At 40.2% G+C, this 19,039-nt stretch overlaps 1 protein-coding gene across 1 annotated transcript in view; it reads right to left on the minus strand.

The window, feature by feature from the left end:
• Positions 1 to 19,039, minus strand: part of POU6F2 (POU class 6 homeobox 2) — a 463,057-nt gene that overhangs the window by 247,275 nt on the left and 196,743 nt on the right. Inside the window, exons 3-4 of the mRNA XM_058570674.1 lie at positions 5,613 to 5,704; positions 2,270 to 2,498 (exon numbers count right to left, since the gene is read on the minus strand). Of these exons, the coding sequence (XP_058426657.1) occupies positions 2,270 to 2,498; positions 5,613 to 5,704 (321 nt within the window). The remainder of the gene's footprint in view (positions 1 to 2,269; positions 2,499 to 5,612; positions 5,705 to 19,039) is intronic.

Below are 19,039 nucleotides of genomic sequence, written 5' to 3' on the forward strand. Positions count from 1 at the left end.
ACATTGATCTTGGGCACCTTGGAGGTATGCGACATTTCCCTGATTACTCTGATTATTACCCTTGGACTTCCCACAGGGTGACCAACACTTTCTGGTTTGCCTGGGACTTTCCTAGTTTCAACAGTGAAAGTCCCACGTCCCAAGAAAACTCCCAGTCCCCAGCGAACCAGAATGGTTGGTCACTTCTCAGCCTAGTGAGGTCTGGATGGTGAAGAAATCATGTGGGAAGATACGAAAGGAACAGAAAAGCCCAAGGAAACTGGAAGATGGAACTTTTCTGGATCCTAGCAGTTATTTAGGAATTGGGATTTATTCATAAGGATATTAAAGAAGAAGGTTTTGGAGGAGGGGCTGGGGGCTTAAGACCAACTAGGAAGCTTTTCCTGTAACTGGCTGACTTGCAACTGGGAGGTGTTTTGTTTTAATGACGTTGCCTGCTCCTCTCCAACATCACTGAAATTTCAAAGATGAAGATAAAGGGAGAAATGTTCCCTTGTGCTTGTGTAGTAGACAAGAGCTTGACCATTAACTCCAACACACTTCTGAGGATGAGGCCAATAGGAAACCTGTGAGAAGCACCAAGGGATAAAAAGAGCTGACACTATTATTGAACCTACAGAATCAGGACACAAACCTTAGGATGCATTTTCTGAAACCAAGGATGCCAAAAGGAACCAAATTCCAAACTATAAGCTAATACTAAATTTGATATTTAAAAAAAAGAGAGAGAGAAAATCTTGTTGGAAGCCCGCATTGGACCAGGTACTAATTTTGAACCCTTAAAATAACCAGGTAAAATCCTAAGAATACCAAGCCACAATAAAGATGTAACAAGCCTGATTTTTTGGACTCTGACTTCGGCGTCCATCTTAACCAAGCAGGATTAATTCATGACCTAGGAGCTCCGCGAGCTTATGTTTATTTATAATATTCAATATTCCCATAAGAATGAATGTTCCAAATGGAAGGCTGCATTTTGATAATGCCCATTTCTTCATTAAGATTTCATCATCCACCTACATTAAAAAGCCTTTCCCTATACTCTGTGGCTTTTGCTTTCACCTTGTTTATTCCTGCCTTATTTGCTTAATCTTGAGATTCTGGCTTCCCAGGCACTCTCAAATTTGAAACAAGCAAAGTTTGTGCATTAGTGTGTCCTGGGCATGCATGATTTATGAAAGCCAGGTAAAATAGCACAATTTAGTGGTATAAAAGAGACTTTTGTTTTAAACATTAAAGTGAAAGTCAAAAAGTGGCAACAATGGATGGGATATTAGAACACACAGTTGTAAAGAAGTTTGGGTCAAGAGTTAACCAGTTCTTACTTGGTCTACTTTTTAACCTATGGACTGACGCTCTCACCAATTTAAAAAGTTATAAGAAGCCCTGACATTTGATCAACTAAAAAAGTGCTTCATATTGTTATTTGGATAACTTATCCAACCAAACTCTCACTCCGCAAGAAAAAAATTAATCACTAACATTTATATCAATGGAGAAAACAAACATCTTTGACCAATCTAAAATAAATTAGTTTTCTCTTTATTAGGTGTCCTAATCATATTCAGGCAATTTTCTGCCATAAAATTCTTCCTTTTACAGAGTCTTTTGTAAATCACTCTATCAGTTAGTGTTATCAAATCTCTTAAAGTCAAAACCGTCATACTATCAAGAGAACTACCCTTCCTGAGTAAGATTAGAGTCCAACTCTTGCTATATGCCCATGTAATAGAAAGGCTCAATACACAGGACTATTTTTCTCACTACAAAATATGACCTTAAATAATATAATTTTTGTATAATAACTATAATAAAAATATACTTAGTAAACAAAATCATAATTAATCATTCCAAATGATACCTTGTATTTGAGACATTCCAACCACTTCACACACAAACAAGTCATGTCTAACCTTTCTTCACAGATGGCTAAACTAAAGAATTCATGAGATTATAACTCAAGTCCTCAAATAACAGCATCATAACTTTATATCCAGGTTTTTGATGTGTCATGCAATGATTGCTCATAAATGCTTTCAGAAGACCTGAAAGGTTTCAAATCATTAGGAAGTGAAGACTGATAAGCTCATGGCTTGAGCAAGCTCAGGATTCACCCGCAACTTGCTACTTTGCTTCCTACTTAAGCCTTCCATGACCTTGATGGCAGAAGCAGCTCTGAACCACATTCAACATTCAGGGCGCTTGTCCACTTCACAGAACACTGGCCAGGGGATAGAGTTCTACATGGCACATGGACATAATGGGTTACCTTGTAGATTTTGCAATGGCAGAGTCATAATGCCTCCGGCTGCAGCTGCTGCTACAAGACCTTGGATGTTGGTGAGATTCGCAGTAGGCAGCGTGAGGACCAGTCCTTGTTGCCCTCCTAGCTGTCCAGCCATGTTGAAGGGAATGAGGATAGGCTGGTTGAGGGCTGGCGTGCCTCCCGGCATCACGCCAGCCACAGCAGAGGCCAACTGCTGTGCCGTCAGAAGTGGCTGCAAGGAAACAGAAAATCCTAGCTCACTTTCCAGTGGAACAAAATCATGGCTTTTAGAGCATTTTTCTTCTACTTAAGCAGGATCAGAAGTTCCTGAACAAATAGCAAAGAAACATGCTCTATTCCAGAAAAAAAAGATTGACTGGTAGGAAAAAAATTGAAATCGCATTTTATTTTTTTGGAAAATTTCATTTGGTTTGGACTTCCTCGAAGGAGCTCAAATAACTTCAAAAGTAATATCTTACACATATATTATTCTTTCAATGAATTTTCATTTGCTCCTACCCTTATATGTTTGAAACTTTCTGCTAATTTATTCTGTGTTGTTCCAGAAAGAACTCATTGGGATCAGGGTATCTTTTCTTTTTTTTTTTTGGCTCAAGAATAGCAACAAAATTCTATTTTTATCTATTATTAGCAAAAGTAATGTAAAAGATTTACATTATTTGCTGGTAAGTCTGTAGTGACACTAATGTGCAATTTAGGACCTGTACCCTGGCACAAGCCTTTTGGAAAGCAATTTGGAAATCAATATTGAGAGCTACAAAAATATTCATCCCCTTTTGACTCAGAATATACTCCTGGGATATAGCCTGAAGATGTAATTCAAACAGAAAAAGATAAATGTATGAAAATATACATTATATTTTAAAGTACATAAATGTTGAAAAATAGTTTGTTACAATATCAAAGTTAAGATATTACATAGTCTTTAAAATGGATCATTATGACACCTCCTTAGAAAAATAAAAAATGTTTATAATATGAGAATACATAAAATAAACCGGATAACAATGAAGCAAATGATAATGAAATCATTATTAAAATGGTAAATCATATATGTATAATGACACGATCTAAAAAGGAATATAGAAAAATAAAAATGTTTGATGTGGATAAATTTTAAAATCTTTTAAATATTTCTTTAGTTATCAATCTAACATTCTTTGCCCAGTTAAAATGGCATTAAAAATACACGTTTATTTCCACTATTTATCCAATAGCCATTGTTTGACATAGAAAGGCAGCCTCATAGGTGTGCAGTTCGGGTACCAGACATGTTTCCGCTTGGGGGTGGGCTGTACACCCGGATGATGAAGGAAGGATTCCTGCCCTGGCCAAGTCAGATGCCTGAGGATCATTGATCTTGGAGTCCTTGATCCAGAACTTTCATTGCACCCCTGTGGGAGCTTTGTGAGACATAATCCCATGTCAGTTTTTCTTCTAGAGGAACAAATATAAAACTCTCATTGAGGGGTTTTAACTTTTTTGTTTTTAATGCAGCATGATCCTGTAAAGTAAAAGGTAATTAAATATAGACATAATACAAAGCCCGGTATCTAATAGCTGGGCCCTATTCTAATGCTGCTGTATGTGTATTAGCTCCGTTATCCCACCACTGAGATACAGAGAAGTTAGTAACTTGCCCAAAGTTCCATATCTAGTGGGGGTGGTGGGTTCAAGTCCAGGCTGTTCCAGAGCCCATGTATCACCCCTTTCTCATCACGCTTTCTCAATACACAGAACGGATTTAGAGAAGTGGGGCTGTCTACTTGAAGAACGGGGGGAGGAGGGCTGAGCCCACTCTCTGGTCATTCCCTACGGTCTCCCTTCAAGGCGCCTTCTGGGAAGCCCTCTGAAGATGCTCTGGGACTCCACGCAGCCTAGTTTTAGAACTGCTCTAGACTCTGGGGGCCTAGCTCCTAATACATTTGCTAGACTTTACTAAATTCTCACAAAGTAACTGTGCCTCTCTTTAAAAAAAAGTGAAGTTACCCTAAAACACAAACATAAACATATTTTTTAGGAATAAGTATAAAGTTATAAGCTGGTTCTCAGATTGCTGGTGTTATACCACTGCCAACAGTAATATCGTGACGAGAGGGAAGGCAAACGGGTAGTCCTCAGACCGCTTACAGGCCACAGATTTGCGGGTTTTGGCCTGTAACATTCTTTAAATTGAACTTGCGGGCTTAAAGCAGGGCACGCACTCTCCAGTTTGTCATAGCACCCAGCACTTCTCACTGTCTGGGTCTGCTATGCTATTTACATAACCCAGTGGCGTTAGAGTTTGTCACCCTGGTATGTTCACACACATACACACACACACTTGCACACACACATATACACATGCATGCCATACGATGTCACAAGCATGAAATTAGAAAGGGCATGACTGGAAGAAGCCGGTTTCTGAGATCCCCAGCAAGACTCTCTCTAGGCTTCCGTAAGAGCAGACATCTTCCCAGGTTTTCCATCCTCCAGCACAGAGGTATCTGTGCTCTGAGATGTACGTTGGGATCTGAGGCCGTAGGGAGACTTGATGGTGGCTGGAACAAGAAAGTGAAGACCAACCCAAACTCTAAACTTGGATTTTCAAGCTTTGAACTGGTGAGCCACCAAAGTGCTGAAAGTGATTAATTTCCAGGAGCAACAATAACAACAAAAGAGAGAGAAAGGCCCAAGAATCAGCATCTTTTTCCATAAAAACAGAGCTAACTCTGAAAGCTCACACTAAATGACAGAAGTAAAAAAAAAACCAGCCCAGCCTTTTATAATTGTGTTCTACATCTCCATATAACCACACCAGGCTGCAAAAACAAATACTGGACTTTAAAAAATAATGAATGTATTTCTTTATTAATGCAGGAGCTGTATGTGATGTACAGTATTGTCAAACCCAATAAGCTGAACTTGCATTAAAATTGCATTAACTTTTTTATATTAAATCACATCTTGTATTTCAAAAATGGCTATCGTAAGGTTGAAATAACTTAATTTTCTTCACACTCCAGTCATTAAAGTTTGACTTTCTAGAAAACCACATGGTAACCAACAGCATTATTGTAGTGGGTTTTAAAAAGAAAAGAAAAGTTTCCAAATGATTAAAACCAACATTTCCTTTAAAAAGAGAGAAAAGTTCTGCAAACACATATTTTCCTCCATGGTATTTAATAAATAATGTAGTCATAGAGCTTCCCATACAAAAATTTATCACCCTCTTTGCTCCGTTGGAGTTAACTGGATTTAACTCATTATTATTTATTTGGTTATTTATACGGTTAAACCATCCTAAATGCAGCCTGATGGAAAGCAGTTGAGAGATACTGACCTGCGGTCCAACCGGGAATGGGGGGTGGGTCTGACTGGCCTGGTGCTGGTCAGGAGAGCCTGGGTCTGAGAGCGCCGGGTTTCCTCTGGCCCCTGGAATTCAAAAGAGAAGTGCTCCCTTAATATAAGATCCGGCCTGGGAACTGCACATGACCCCATTTTCCTGTGATGTCACATAACATTAAGGCACAGATGATATGTCAGAGTGGTTTATCAATAGTTCCAGCACTCAAATCACTTGTCGACTGCATAAATTATGCTAACGGACATTCAGGATGGCTGAAGTCATTCCAGGAGGTAGAAGGCTATGACAGCGGGGAAAGTGACACTATCATCAGTCGCTCCAATAGGCTTGCATTATACATCAGTTTGCATGGGGTACGCCACTGTGTCGCATGTGTGGGAAACTGCATCCCTTATGCATAGGCAGGCAACAGCTAATCTAATCTCCCAAAGCTGGAGAAAGCGTGATCTCAGACACGACCAAGTACATCTACATTATCCCTTAATGTGGCTTCATACCCTTAAGCCCTTTCTCCATATACACTTCAGACACTGAATCTTGTGAATGTGTTTTCCTAAAAACAAGGCCTTTTTCAATGTTGCCTTATGTGATGTCCTAAAAATACTATGGACCTCCTTAAGCAAGCTTCCTGGGTGCTAACTGAAATAGTAGGAACTCCACACTACCTCCAGGGAGCCCCACTATGCTAAGCACAGAAAACAACTTTGGCCTTTACTGGAATCCTGTTGGATGCCGACACGTGAAAAATGAAATTCCATCAAAACAGCAAATCTTTCAAACCTTTTTAAACATTATAGTTTCTCTGTGTGTGCTTATGTGTTTTGTTTCAGGACGAATCGTAGCAGGGAAGATAGTGGCAGTAACAATAAATATATGAATAAACAAACAAATAAATCAATCTAGCAGTATTTTTGAGGGATTTTTAGTTGGTAGCTTTTGTTTTCTTCTTGGTTGAAATCTGATCCCAAGCCATTCCTAACAAGATCCTCTTTCTTGATATTTGTCCTATGAATAGCAAGTGGAAAACAATTCCAGCCCTGTTTACTGGCATGCCGTGGATGACCAAGAAAAAAAGATAGGATTCTGTCACACTTATAAATTTTAAAGCAGGTATTATTGGCTCATTTAACACATATTCTTCTATATATTCTCCAAAGGGATAGACTTATAAATAATGAAAATGTGGAAAAAAATACTTCAGCACATTAAGCTACAAATAAAATTGACTGCTACATATTATCCAATTGACTTTTATCTCCACAGTGATGTGTCAATCACAACAGCATTTTATTATAGGATTAAGCAATAAATGTGCAAAGCCATTATGCAGAAATCTGAAAATCTGATTAATTCGTAATATTTTTTTGTGCAGAAAGTCAGGAATGGACATTGCTTGGGGAATACTTACAAGCATTCTATTGAAATTTCTAAATTGATTTGGAACAAACTAATAAAAACACAGACTTGCTGACATTTTATGAAGTGAATTCTGTCAAAATATGTTTGGCATTTTAATGATCGCTGTCATTTAATAACAAGAGTAAGATGACCCATCATAAGACGCCAACAATTTCCCCATAATGTGCAGGAGACCTTTCTTCTGAATTTTTTATACGTGATTTACTTACTATGCTTGAGTAGCAGGCCACTTGAGACGAGAGGTGCATTACACAGTGTAAATCTTACAATTTCTGTTCTGATATACCCAAGCCTATTTTGCCTTAACAGTCTCACCAGAGCTTTTGTACCTTTATAGAGCTAACCAGGCCCCAAAGTGAGGCTTTTTGTCAAATATTCAGATTAGGTAAATTCTCAAATGGCTAAAAATCTACTTGCGTTTAGTTTCTGAAGATATTTTAAAAATTTCGTTGCTTCTCCAAATTCACCATGCGTGGATTTTTACACCAGATTGTGAAAAGAGAGTTTCACAATGCATAGAAAAAGAGAAAAATCCTTTTACACAGTTAAAAAAATATATCTTAATTTTTAAAAATCTCTGTACCGCGCCAAGCCCTTCTGTCTCATGTTTCTTTCACGCGTACCAGGCCCACTTTTTGACTCTGTTCCTAATGACATCCCATTGCGATGTTTAGGATCTGTCCCACACAAGCACTGCGTCAACAAGATTGCATGTTTGTTACCCTCAACTTTACACAGATTACATTTGCTTATATTTTATTCTCTGTTACTGGAGGTCCCCACCAGCGTGCAACAGCTTGTTTTGAGGCTGGTTATTCTCAAAAACCATGTTAGGTTCAGTACAGGGCAATTCCACACAATTTCACGTGTAAAATGAGGTCTTTCACAGGCTCTAGAGGAGATTATGTATGCTCTCCTGCCTGGATCAAAAAGTAATGTTTCTTCTTAATGCACATCTCCATTTTCCCCAAACACATGTATCACGCTTAACCTTGTAGGACGATAAACTAATCTGTCTGGTCGTAAGGCGGCTTCCAAATCAGGGGCCTTCTAGGAGCCAGAGGGGGAACCCAGCAGTCAGAATGGATAAATGACATTGGCTAAGGGCTTCAGAGAGATTGGAAGCAACGCTTAACCTGCGTTAGCAGAGAATTTGAGGTTAGAGATTTCCATGGGCACAGATACGAAAACATGAACTTAAATGGGTTGGTCAGGTTCCTCCTGATCAGGATCCTAGGAAACATGTTACCTCTCTGGAGATCAGGGAAGTCCGGAAAGCTCTCCGTGGGCTGTTCTGAATTTAATAGTCTGTGCTTTTCAGGCAAGAGTGAGCTCCAGTAGGGCAGGGACTGCGTTCGCTGGTTCACACTTTCTATACACTCAGCCCCTAACATAGGCATTTCATTCGTATTGATGGAACATTCACTCGATAGAAATAGAGGCTTGGCTTTTAATTTGGGAGTGGTATAATTCCTTTAAGATAGATATTGGCATCTGCTTGACTACTTACTGCTGTTGAGCATAAACCTTGGAAATGTCTGTAAACTATTAGCTTATTGGCAAATTCTACCTCGAATTTAGCTCTGCCTCTTAACTAGGTATGTGAACTTGGGCTTTTTTTTGTGAAGCTGTTTTCCAGCTTCTTTATGCAGCAGCTTCCTTCTTGTACAATCCTGGGAAATAACAGTACCTCCCTCATAGGGTTGCTGTTGTGAGGATTAAATGAGCAAATATATTTGTAAGTTTCTTGGAACAGGGAATGCTTGCCACATATGTGCTATTTCTCTTGACTATCATTATTTAATGAGATTTAATTTCTATTTAATATAGTATTTAGTATTATTTAATTTGTCCATCATATTCACCTGCCCTAAGTCAACTCAATACGTACTCCCATCCCTATGTGTGCAGTCCACATTCCCTCATATACCACCCTAACTGCACACTCTGTACCATTTGATGAAAGTTTGGAACTGAACTAAATAGTCAGGGCTTTAAGGGGCTATGAAGTGAGATATTTACATATAATGCTTCCTTTCGTCTACAGTAGCATGATCAAGAAATACGGCACAAAGATACTGGCAAATAGCTTCTAAAGTCTCACACAGACCATGATTTAGACCTGTAGTTCTCACCCAGGCCTGTGAATCAGAATGGTATGTGGAGCCTCTTGAACACACAGAGGATCACATCCCTCATGAGACTATGACAGAAGATCTAAGGGGTGGCTTACATGGACAGTTTATACAACTCCACTCGTGATAAAGACCACAGGGAGAAAGCAGTGGCTTAGACGCTGCCCAGGCAAGTGTGAATCTCCTTCTTGCTGAGGATGCCATACACAACTGGTTTTAACACCAGCAGATGGGTCATCAGCTAGCCTTACCAGTGTGGCCTTCCAAGTTTCTTCACCTGCAGCATTCCTCCATCGTGATCCCAGTTGACTTCCAGCTTAGCAAGTGGAAGAACCATCTCAGACACATCTATTTTGTAATTATAACGTTCACAGGTAATTCCAGGAGTGTAAAAACTGATTTTAGAGTCATCATAATATAAAATTTAAAATAGCTATATAATAGGAGTCAATTCTCTGCAAATACAGGACTCCTGATATAAGTCTGTTAAGGAGAGGATAGGTCATAAATGGTCAAGACATTGAAAGACCGATTAGGAGTTTGGCTGGTACACTAGCTTAAAACTTATTTTTAATTTTAAAATGCCTGCTTGTCAGAACATTGGTTCATTCAATACCATCTTTCCAGTGTTGATCTCAGATCAGAAACTTGCAAAGGTGCCTATAGATCTGTCTGCTCTGGAGGGCCTAGACTATCTGCAGAACTGACAGGGGTGATACCCCAGACCCCACACTCCTCACTTCAGTGCCTTCCTGAGGAAGGAGCCTTGCAAGTTCCCTCCTCACCCAACTCAAGGTCAGAGTTCCTGAATGACCATCACTCATTCCTCCTAGCAAGTTAGTTTTCCTTTTACAAAATTTTTTTTTTTTGGTATCATAGGTTTTCATTAACTAAGGCAAACCAGGCTCAGCACCTCCTGGGTACTCTATTTATTTTATTTTATTTATTATTATTATTTTTTTAGTGAGGAAGATCAGCCCTGTGCTAACATCCATGCTAATCCTCCTCTTTTTGCTGAGGAAGACCGGCTCTGCGCTAACATCTATTGCCAGTCCTCCTCCTTTTCTCCCCCAAAGCCCCAGTAGACAGTTGCACGTCATAGTTGCACATCCTTCTAGTTGCTGCATGTGGGACACGGCCTCAGCATACCCGAGAAGGGGTGCGTCGGTGCGCGCCCAGGATCTGAACCCGGGCCGCCAGTAGCGGAGCGCGTGCACTTAACCACTAAGCCACGGGGCCGGCCCCCTGGGTACTCTAAAGGTAAAATAGGTGTGCACTTCAGAAGATGTGCACTCCAGTACAGAGTTTTAAGTACCACCCCCCCCCACTACACTTTTAGGAGGTGACTCTTCCAAATAAGTAATTTTAAAAAACAAATATAAAATTTTAATCCTGAGAGGATATACTCCTTTCTGAAGCCTTAACCTAGTACCTTAGCAAGGAAGATATGATGGCCAGGTAGACTGAGAAGGAAGCAGAGTTACAACATGAATTGCTCATCCTGAATAAACCAGTTCCGCCTTCTCCCACGTGTAGGTCATCCCTCCAATGTTCAATGCACAAGATTCCCTTGTTAATGACCAATGCATTTTTAATGAATCAGGTTCTTTAGAGGGAGAGTCAGGATTTCTGTTCTCTATGCATTAGCACAAACATAATCACATGAAGGTCACAGGGATCCCTCAGCTTTTTCTGGTATTCGTACCTTCCTTACCCACTGGTTGCAGTTTTCACCAGCGAGTGAGGGGATGCAAAGGTTGCTTATTATAAGATGAACAGCCGAATGCATTATTATTTCATGTTGGGCACGTGAACCCAGCTAAGCAGGGCAGAAGGCCCCTCTAAATTAAACTTCCCTTCCTTTCAATTTCTTCAAGATTGCTAAATGCCAAGCAGGGAGTGGAGGTGTCTATAAAAATCTTTTCAGAGCCACTGCCACTGTCTGCCACTTTTTATTGCCAACTGGGATTACTTTATGATTCTGGCCACACACATATTTATGTGCAGAACACTATACAGAGCCCCGGTGGAACTGGAGACTCTAAACTAATAAGTCATACTTGAAAATCAAACATTCATTAATTCACATAAGGGTTTGTGTGTTTTTGCAAGTTCTGTTGTCAAGTCTTTGTAACTTCACCCAGTGAGGCCTGGAGAATAGAGAATTAATGTGAAAAATGGATTCCTTTATTCTTCTAGCAGGTGGCTTATCTGGCCTTTGCTGGAGGGAAATTTGGTTTTCTTTGAGTGAGGGGTCTAGGTGCTCAGGGGTTCTGAATGCTGATATTTATTTAGAGGCTGCACATATGCATGAAAAGTCAAAGGGAGATTTGGGATATCTACATAAAGCGTAACAAGAAACCCTACAAATCCCTTATTTGGACTTCATTATCTGAAGATGTTTTTAATATAATATCTACCAAAATTATTCAATAATTGCTTCACTTCTATATGTAGACTTAGTCTATGTGTGCTCCAGAAGACTTTGAAAACATTTTTTCTCTCTCAAAATTTACTAAATCTCCCTTCGGTCTTCCTCCAACAATTTTTTATCATTTGTTTTCACATCCATCTAATAAAAGCAGAGCTGAACTCTTGTGATATCCAGGCCAATAAAGGTCTCAATTTCTTTAAAAGCTGCCTCTAAGAAAAGCAATGAACAAAAAGAGAGTCACCAAACATACTTAAGTAAAACTCCATGCCACACGTGGGCACATAGAGAGCTTCAGGGGCTGGGTTATCCCCTAGTGCTGTTGTCTGTAAAACAGTCTAAGTTCTTCCAGGGCAAAGACTCTTTCTCCCTCACCTTTGTGCCTCCTGCAGGCCAGCTCTGGGCCTGGGCATATGTGTATGTACATATGCGTGCATGTACATATGTGTGTGCACAGATGTATGCATGTTGGTGTTTATGTAGGTTGTAGTGAGTTGGTATTCTTAAAATGATGGAGCTGTGTAACAAAGTGAGCTGAAACAATTTAGACACAGATTTTAAACCACCTGAAAATGGTTTGTCTAATTTTTTAAATGCCTTTTTTAATCTAAGAAGCTTTGCTAATTTCAATACACTTATCCCAGGAAATGGACACTTCCTCTGACAAGGTCAATGCTAGAGGCCATGCTCAACACTGCACTCTATCCAAGGATGAAGTCTTTGCTCTCGACTCGTTGATGGGACTGTGGCATGGCCCTCTGGATGCAAAGGTCATGTATGTCCTGTGCTTTTATGCCCATCTATGGATGTTCCTTTCCTGATTCACCCATGCTCAACCCTACACCAGGGCCAGCTACATAAGCTGTGGGGCTCAGTGCAAAATGAAAATGCAGGTCCCTGGCATGGGACTTAGAAATCAATCTCCCTTTCCTTGAGCTGTTGCCCCAATCCACGGCAGATGGGTGAACCCAAAGAGTCGCAACCTCCCTGCTAGGATGCACTACATACCTGTTTCAGAGGTGGGTAGGAAGCCCCCGCTGAGCATATGACCCTCCCTGCACTTACCCAGGCTCCTGAGAAGAATAGAAGGGAGAAGGGGACAGCCACACTTGGGCTTCCAGGGGTCCTTGGGCCCCAGGGGCAGGAAGCAGGTGGCTGAGAATTCACCCTGCCCTGGGCAGGTGAGGAGACAGCAGCTGGACCGCCAGAGGCTCGAAGCCTTCCATCCACCCACATGCTCTCGTGGTCCCATCAGACTTTACTCACAAAACACAGATTCAAAGATTGATTATTAAGAATTGCAAGACAGTGATCTCAGAGCATTAAGCCCCAAATATGAGGTCCTTTTGGGTGGGGAGCCCTGTGAGCTTGCAGTGGTCGCCCACCCGTGAAGCGGGCCCTGCCCATGGCTGACTGTCTGCCTCCATTGACTCAATTTCCATACAAGTTTGGGTTACTAGTTTTCTATCAAACGACTGCCTCACAAAGGTCCTCAAATTTTGAACATTCCACCTAAACCTACAACTCCTTTGAGAGGGTCATTTTTCCAAATCAGTGAAAAGAGTATTTGTGTCTACAGAGAAATTTAGACATGATTTTTTCCCCAACAAGAAATCGAACCTACAAATCATCAATGAATCTATTATATGTTATTATCAATGACCACATAAACATACCATATGGTGGAAAATTAAGATAAAATATTATTCTGTTTTCTATCACTTCTCAGTTACCTACGCCTATAATGAGGAGAAGGGGCATGACTTCCTCAAACAAGACGTCATACAGATATTACATGTTTTTTCTCAGTTGTAGACCTATCCATCTAACAGTGTTACATTTTCACTAAAAAATGGAGGTTTTCTCTCCTGACTGGCTGCCAGATCATCGCCAAACTTGACAACAAGGAGACATGATCTAGATACTCCAAGGCAACGTAAGTGGCCTAGTTTTAAAGTTCTCCCAGGTTTACCTACCCACGGTAAAACACACAAGAATTACTAAAAACTGATTTGAAATGTGCTTGAAAAATGGTCAAAGCTATTAAATAATCTGTTTTGAAATTTTGGTACTAGGTTAGATGAAGAATGTGTGTGTGTGTGTGTGTGTGTGTGTGTGTGTGTGTGTGTGTGTGTTGGGGTGGGGAGACGAATGGAGCTGGTCCATTCTTTCTTACCTAACACCTGTGTTATGGTACTGTGGGGTTCAAGTGGTAGAGTCAGAGTTCTATGCAGTTCTTTTTGCAACACCCCATCCTCCAGCCTTTTCCAGCAACATTCTGGTTTGCTTTCTAATATCTGCAAAGCTCTCTTTGCAGCCCTACAGACCTACAGGGCTGCCCCATCAAAAGTCTCATTACGAGTTTTTAAACTGTCTTCAGTTTATTGAGACTCTTAGCCAAGCAGCCCCACATAGATACCGGGAAACCCAAGCGTGAAAAGGAGGTGGGGTGAAATAGAGATGGCTGTGTCATGGTGACATGAGCCCAAACTCCTGGCTCAGACTGAAGTCTGGTGGGAACCACAGTGATGTATCATTGCCTTCTCCTCCAAGACCCTACATGCTTTCCAGAGGTCTGAACTCTGCACAACCCTTCAGCGGCAAGGAGGCTGCCAATCCGACATTCAGAATATGATTTAAGCATGAGCTACAACAGGATAAATCATTATTTCAGTTGGAAACGATGGCCTCTGGGTGCACTCACTTCTGATAATACATGTGGTACAAGATCTTGGTGACCCCCAACGCAGAAAACTTGTGGTCCTCCATCACAGTGGCTGCTTTTGTGACTGCAAAGAGCTAGTGATTAGATCATTGGCTCTCCCAGACTTTGGACCTCACAGGGCAGTCAAATTAAAGGAGCACATTAATAATTGTGTGAGTAGAAAAATCTGGACATTTAATTTTGCCAAGTAAAAACGTTTTTAAAAACTGCCATGCACTGGCATTATCACACAACAAAGGCATTTTAATGCCCTCCCCCCATCTCAAAGGATATGTTCTCTGTTTAAAGGAGAAGTCTTTAAATTGAGGAAATTTAGCCTACTGAAAAACTCACCTCATTGGACTTTTTTTTTTTTCATTTTCCCTTCCACCAGGGTCTGTTTTGTCATAGAGGGACAACAGTCTGTCACACAGCATTTGAGAGCTTCTTGTCAACATGGGATGATTTGAGGAACCAGTACGCCCTCTCCCTTTACTCCTCCAGGCACAGGAAATGTCTGACTAAACACTCCTAAAATGTTTCGGCTTTTGAATAAATAATTCCTCTCCTTCAATCCTTTTTTTAGAGACATCTATATAATTTTGTTTATATATAAAGTTCTATATGCCAAGTAATACATTAATTACCTGATATGTATTATTCTATCAACCCTTACAATAGCTCTATAAGGTGTTTATGATTATTATGTCCATTTATACAGGACACTAAGCTTTACAGAGGTTAATTCACTGTCTATTACTCACATAACGAGTTAGTGACAGAGAGGAGACTGTGTCCCAGGCTATCTGATGGATGGAAGGCCCACATCATGTCAGCTATTCTACTCTACTGCTCAAATACTTTACGATAGCTAGCATCTACCGAATGCTTACTATGGGCCAGACAATTTGCTCAGTAGTCTATACACGTTTTCTCACTTAATCTCCACAGAAGCCCTGTGTTCAGGGTTATCATTCCCAATTTACAGAGTGGGAGGTTTAGACCTTAGTGGATTACATAACTCACCTATGCTCACACAGTGAGTGATAACATCAGAATTTGAACCTAGTTCCATTAGACCCCAATACTACACCACCCTATACATCAAACGCAAATGTTTCAGAGATACGGAACACAATAAATCCCAACATCATGAAGAAATTGTGTTTTTCAGATATTTTCCTCTGTACCTTGAGGAATCTGGCTCCAGACACCTTTAGGTTCCAGGTCTGGGACAGTGGGTGATGGAGGAGGGGAAGTGGCACACAATAGGAGGAAGGTGAAGAGGGGTCCCACCATAGCCATGCTTTTCCTGTGCCACTCTTCACCAGATAGATCCTGACAAATTCCTAAGAAATAAATACCCCAATCTTCTTTAAAATAATGTTTGTAATGAACTAAATGACTTGCATTCTTACTTTAGGGTGTCCATACTCAAGGTGTGATCTCTGAACCAGCAGCATTGGCATCACCCGGGGCCTAGTTAGAAAGGCAGACCCGTGGGTCCCAGCCCACCTGGGTCTCAGACCCAGCGAATCAGAATCTGCATTGGAGCAAAGTCTCCAGGTGATTCCAACCCACAGTAAAGTGTGAGGGAGTTTATAACTCCCTCCCTCCATCCCTCTTCCTCTCCTTCTCTCATCCCTTTCTTGTTTCCTCTGTCTCTTTCCTTCCTTCCCTCCTTATTTCCTTCTTTCCCTCATTCTTTCCTTCTCTCCTTCCTTCCTTTACTTGGGTGGCATTTAAAGGATAAATGCACCTAAAATGCCCAACTTTCATCAGACATTTGCAGTAGACTGTTATATACTATCTCACAAAAATCGGCGCAGGGGTGCGTGAGAATGTAGGAAGAGAAAATGTTCAAGACGAACACTCTCAATCACAGTAATAACCCTCGACCACTTCTCACCCCTTGCAACCTGGTGGGAGGACTCCCAGAGAAGAGGTTCACAGCAGGAAGAGCTGGTCCTACATTCTTAAAGGCAAGCATATTTATCCTTTTTAAAACACAACAAAACTGATGCCAAATGTAGCCCAATATCCTTGCTCTGTGATTTATGGCAATTTTCCTGACGCTTTCTCCTTCCATATCCATATCTTTGCTTTTCCATTTGTGAGGGTCCAATGAAGATAAGAGTCTGGCTGATCCATTTCAGTTATTTACTCTCAGAACACCACATTCTTTGCAAAAGTAGCCAGAGCACCACTTTAAAAAAGGGGAATAAAAATTTTAAATCCCTTAAAGCTGAAATAAAACTGCATTTCTACAGATACTCTGAAAGGGTGGCATTTGCAATCACTCTTGCGTGCAACTAAAGATTGGTGAAAGTGGGGTCATTTAGAACTCAGCAAAGGACAGGAAGGAAATACCCCCAGAGGAATTACATTGCATGAAATTGTAGCATCACACCTAGTTAGCAAGCCCTTACGGTAATGGAGCTTCTATGACAGCACGACAACATAAAATTGTGCAGGAAGAGAAAGATGTCGCACAACTCACTATGAACAAATTACCAAGTGCTACAAAACCTTCTTCAGAGATGGGGTAACAAAACATTGCCTCTGTAATAAGATTAAGTAGATCTAGAATATGAAAACTCAAATTAATGCCCCATTAATTGATTGTCAGTTAGATATTTCCCCGAGAGTTGGTTATAAAAAAACCAAACAGCCAAACAACTAGTCCAATTCATGTGACTCTGACCATTTTGCTCTCACTTAGTCTATTTATTTCTTAGCATTACTGTAATTGAAAAAGTATCTATTGCTAAAAGATGCTATTAACTTGAGTGCATTCACAGAGTGTTAGATCACTAATAGACTTGGGTCATATTCTTTTATCCTTTTAGCAAAGCACTATTTTGTTGTCCTCTTGTTCTATAGATTTTGTTCCACTTAAAGAGAAATAGAACAAAGGCTTCACAGAACTTGTCGAGATTGTTTTTTATCATTATTTTAACTCTATTACATGACAGTATCAAATGTATAGCGATTTCCCTTTGTTACATTAACTTATTTTTGGATCTATGTCAGAGATCATATAATAAAAATATGCCTACTAAACATGACTTGGACTCAGATTATAACTGTAAGATTTTAAGTCCAACTACTTTTAAAATCTACTTCTTGAGTTCACATTTGACTTAAGAATGGTAGAGTCAGAAGTGGAATAAGAATCAGAGCAAATTGCTAGCTACAACAGTAAAAAGGTGAAATAGTGGAAGAAGAGATGTCCCATCATTTAAAAGTATAGACCTTATTTCACATCAAACCCAGGATGCTCTTGATGTAAAACTCATGAATATTTTATGTTCCACTAAGAAAGAAAAAAGCTGCCAATTAAACCATGACATGCCCCTGATTATAAGATACATCCCAATTTTTATCCCAAAATCTTCCCTTTAAGATGTCACATTAAAATATGAGGGGAAAAGATGTGTATCTCTAAATAAATACAATACATTAGTACTCACTGGCCTATATATCTATGACTTTTTGGCACAGAAAATAGGCTATAGAATAAACTGGAAATTTTACATACAATCTCTAAATATCCTCAAGATTTGGTGGGTTAGAATTTATGACTGGATTATGGTAGTTGGATAAAATGCCTTGTTTAGAAGAAATAGATTCAATCAAGAAGGGATCGGGGAAGAAACTAACATTGTATGTAGAGCATCAGCTGAGAATCTGGCAACATCCTAGAATATTCTACATATGTCACTTTATTTAATCTTCATACCAACCCCATGATATTAGAATTTAGGCTCAGAAAACTTAAGTAACTGACCCAAATCCACAGCTTATTTTTTAAAAAAAGGAGGAGGAGGAGTTGGTATTCAAATGCACAGCTGGTCAAGTTTTTGTGTTCTTTCAACCCAAGCTGCTTTGTATACAGATCTATGAATTATATGCAAATCTAAGAACGTGTATAATGAGGAGCATTTAGGTGTGTCCGTGTGCTTCAGCCAAAGACCACCATGTAGTTGAACTAATTTTGATTTATAGACTCATTGAAAGGAGGGAGAAGGCACACCATGGGGAATTGTGAGGGGTTGCAGTACAAAGGTGTTAGAAGGGACGACTTACAGGACTTGGCTTGCATTTAGGAGATTTTGGAGAAGATTCAAGGTACTGGGACTTTGCTCTGGATTCGATGCTATCTGGAAGAGGAGGCAATTTTATGATTGAATATTTTAATAATTTTTCTGTAGAAGGCAGGGAAAACGAAGTAAGGCTAATGCTAGTATTGGTAAAAAAACAGTATTCACTCATATTAGGGTGACTATTTGGTCATTTTGTGGTGGGGATAATGTTCTCATTTTTGTCTGTCTTCAGACACGACTCTGGAGTGATCCTGGTTTTGTCCTGCTCCATCATGGCCAGACGGGTCTCGTCTGATGTCAACGTTCTGGGAAACCGTTTGTATTCAGGCCCTGCAGTGAGTGCCAGGCCAGCTCCCGGGTGTCAGGGCTGCTCTTCTCTTTCTCAGTTATAAAGTACAACTTTCAATTCGAGGGCATATGATAGGCCCCACATCATGGAAGACATAAGATGTGGATGATGCTATCGAATGTTAATTGTGAAATTTTTGTCAAGGCGAAGCGTTTAGTAATGAAGAGCTTCTCCTGGAAGTGTCTGCTAAAAGCAGGACGTCTGATTAGTTTCTGGTTGGCCCAATAGTTTCATCTCTCAGGAGGTTTAGGAAGCGGAG

Source organism: Diceros bicornis, chromosome 3 (assembly GCF_020826845.1).
Source record: "Diceros bicornis minor isolate mBicDic1 chromosome 3, mDicBic1.mat.cur, whole genome shotgun sequence".
Taxonomy (NCBI): domain Eukaryota; kingdom Metazoa; phylum Chordata; class Mammalia; order Perissodactyla; family Rhinocerotidae; genus Diceros; species Diceros bicornis.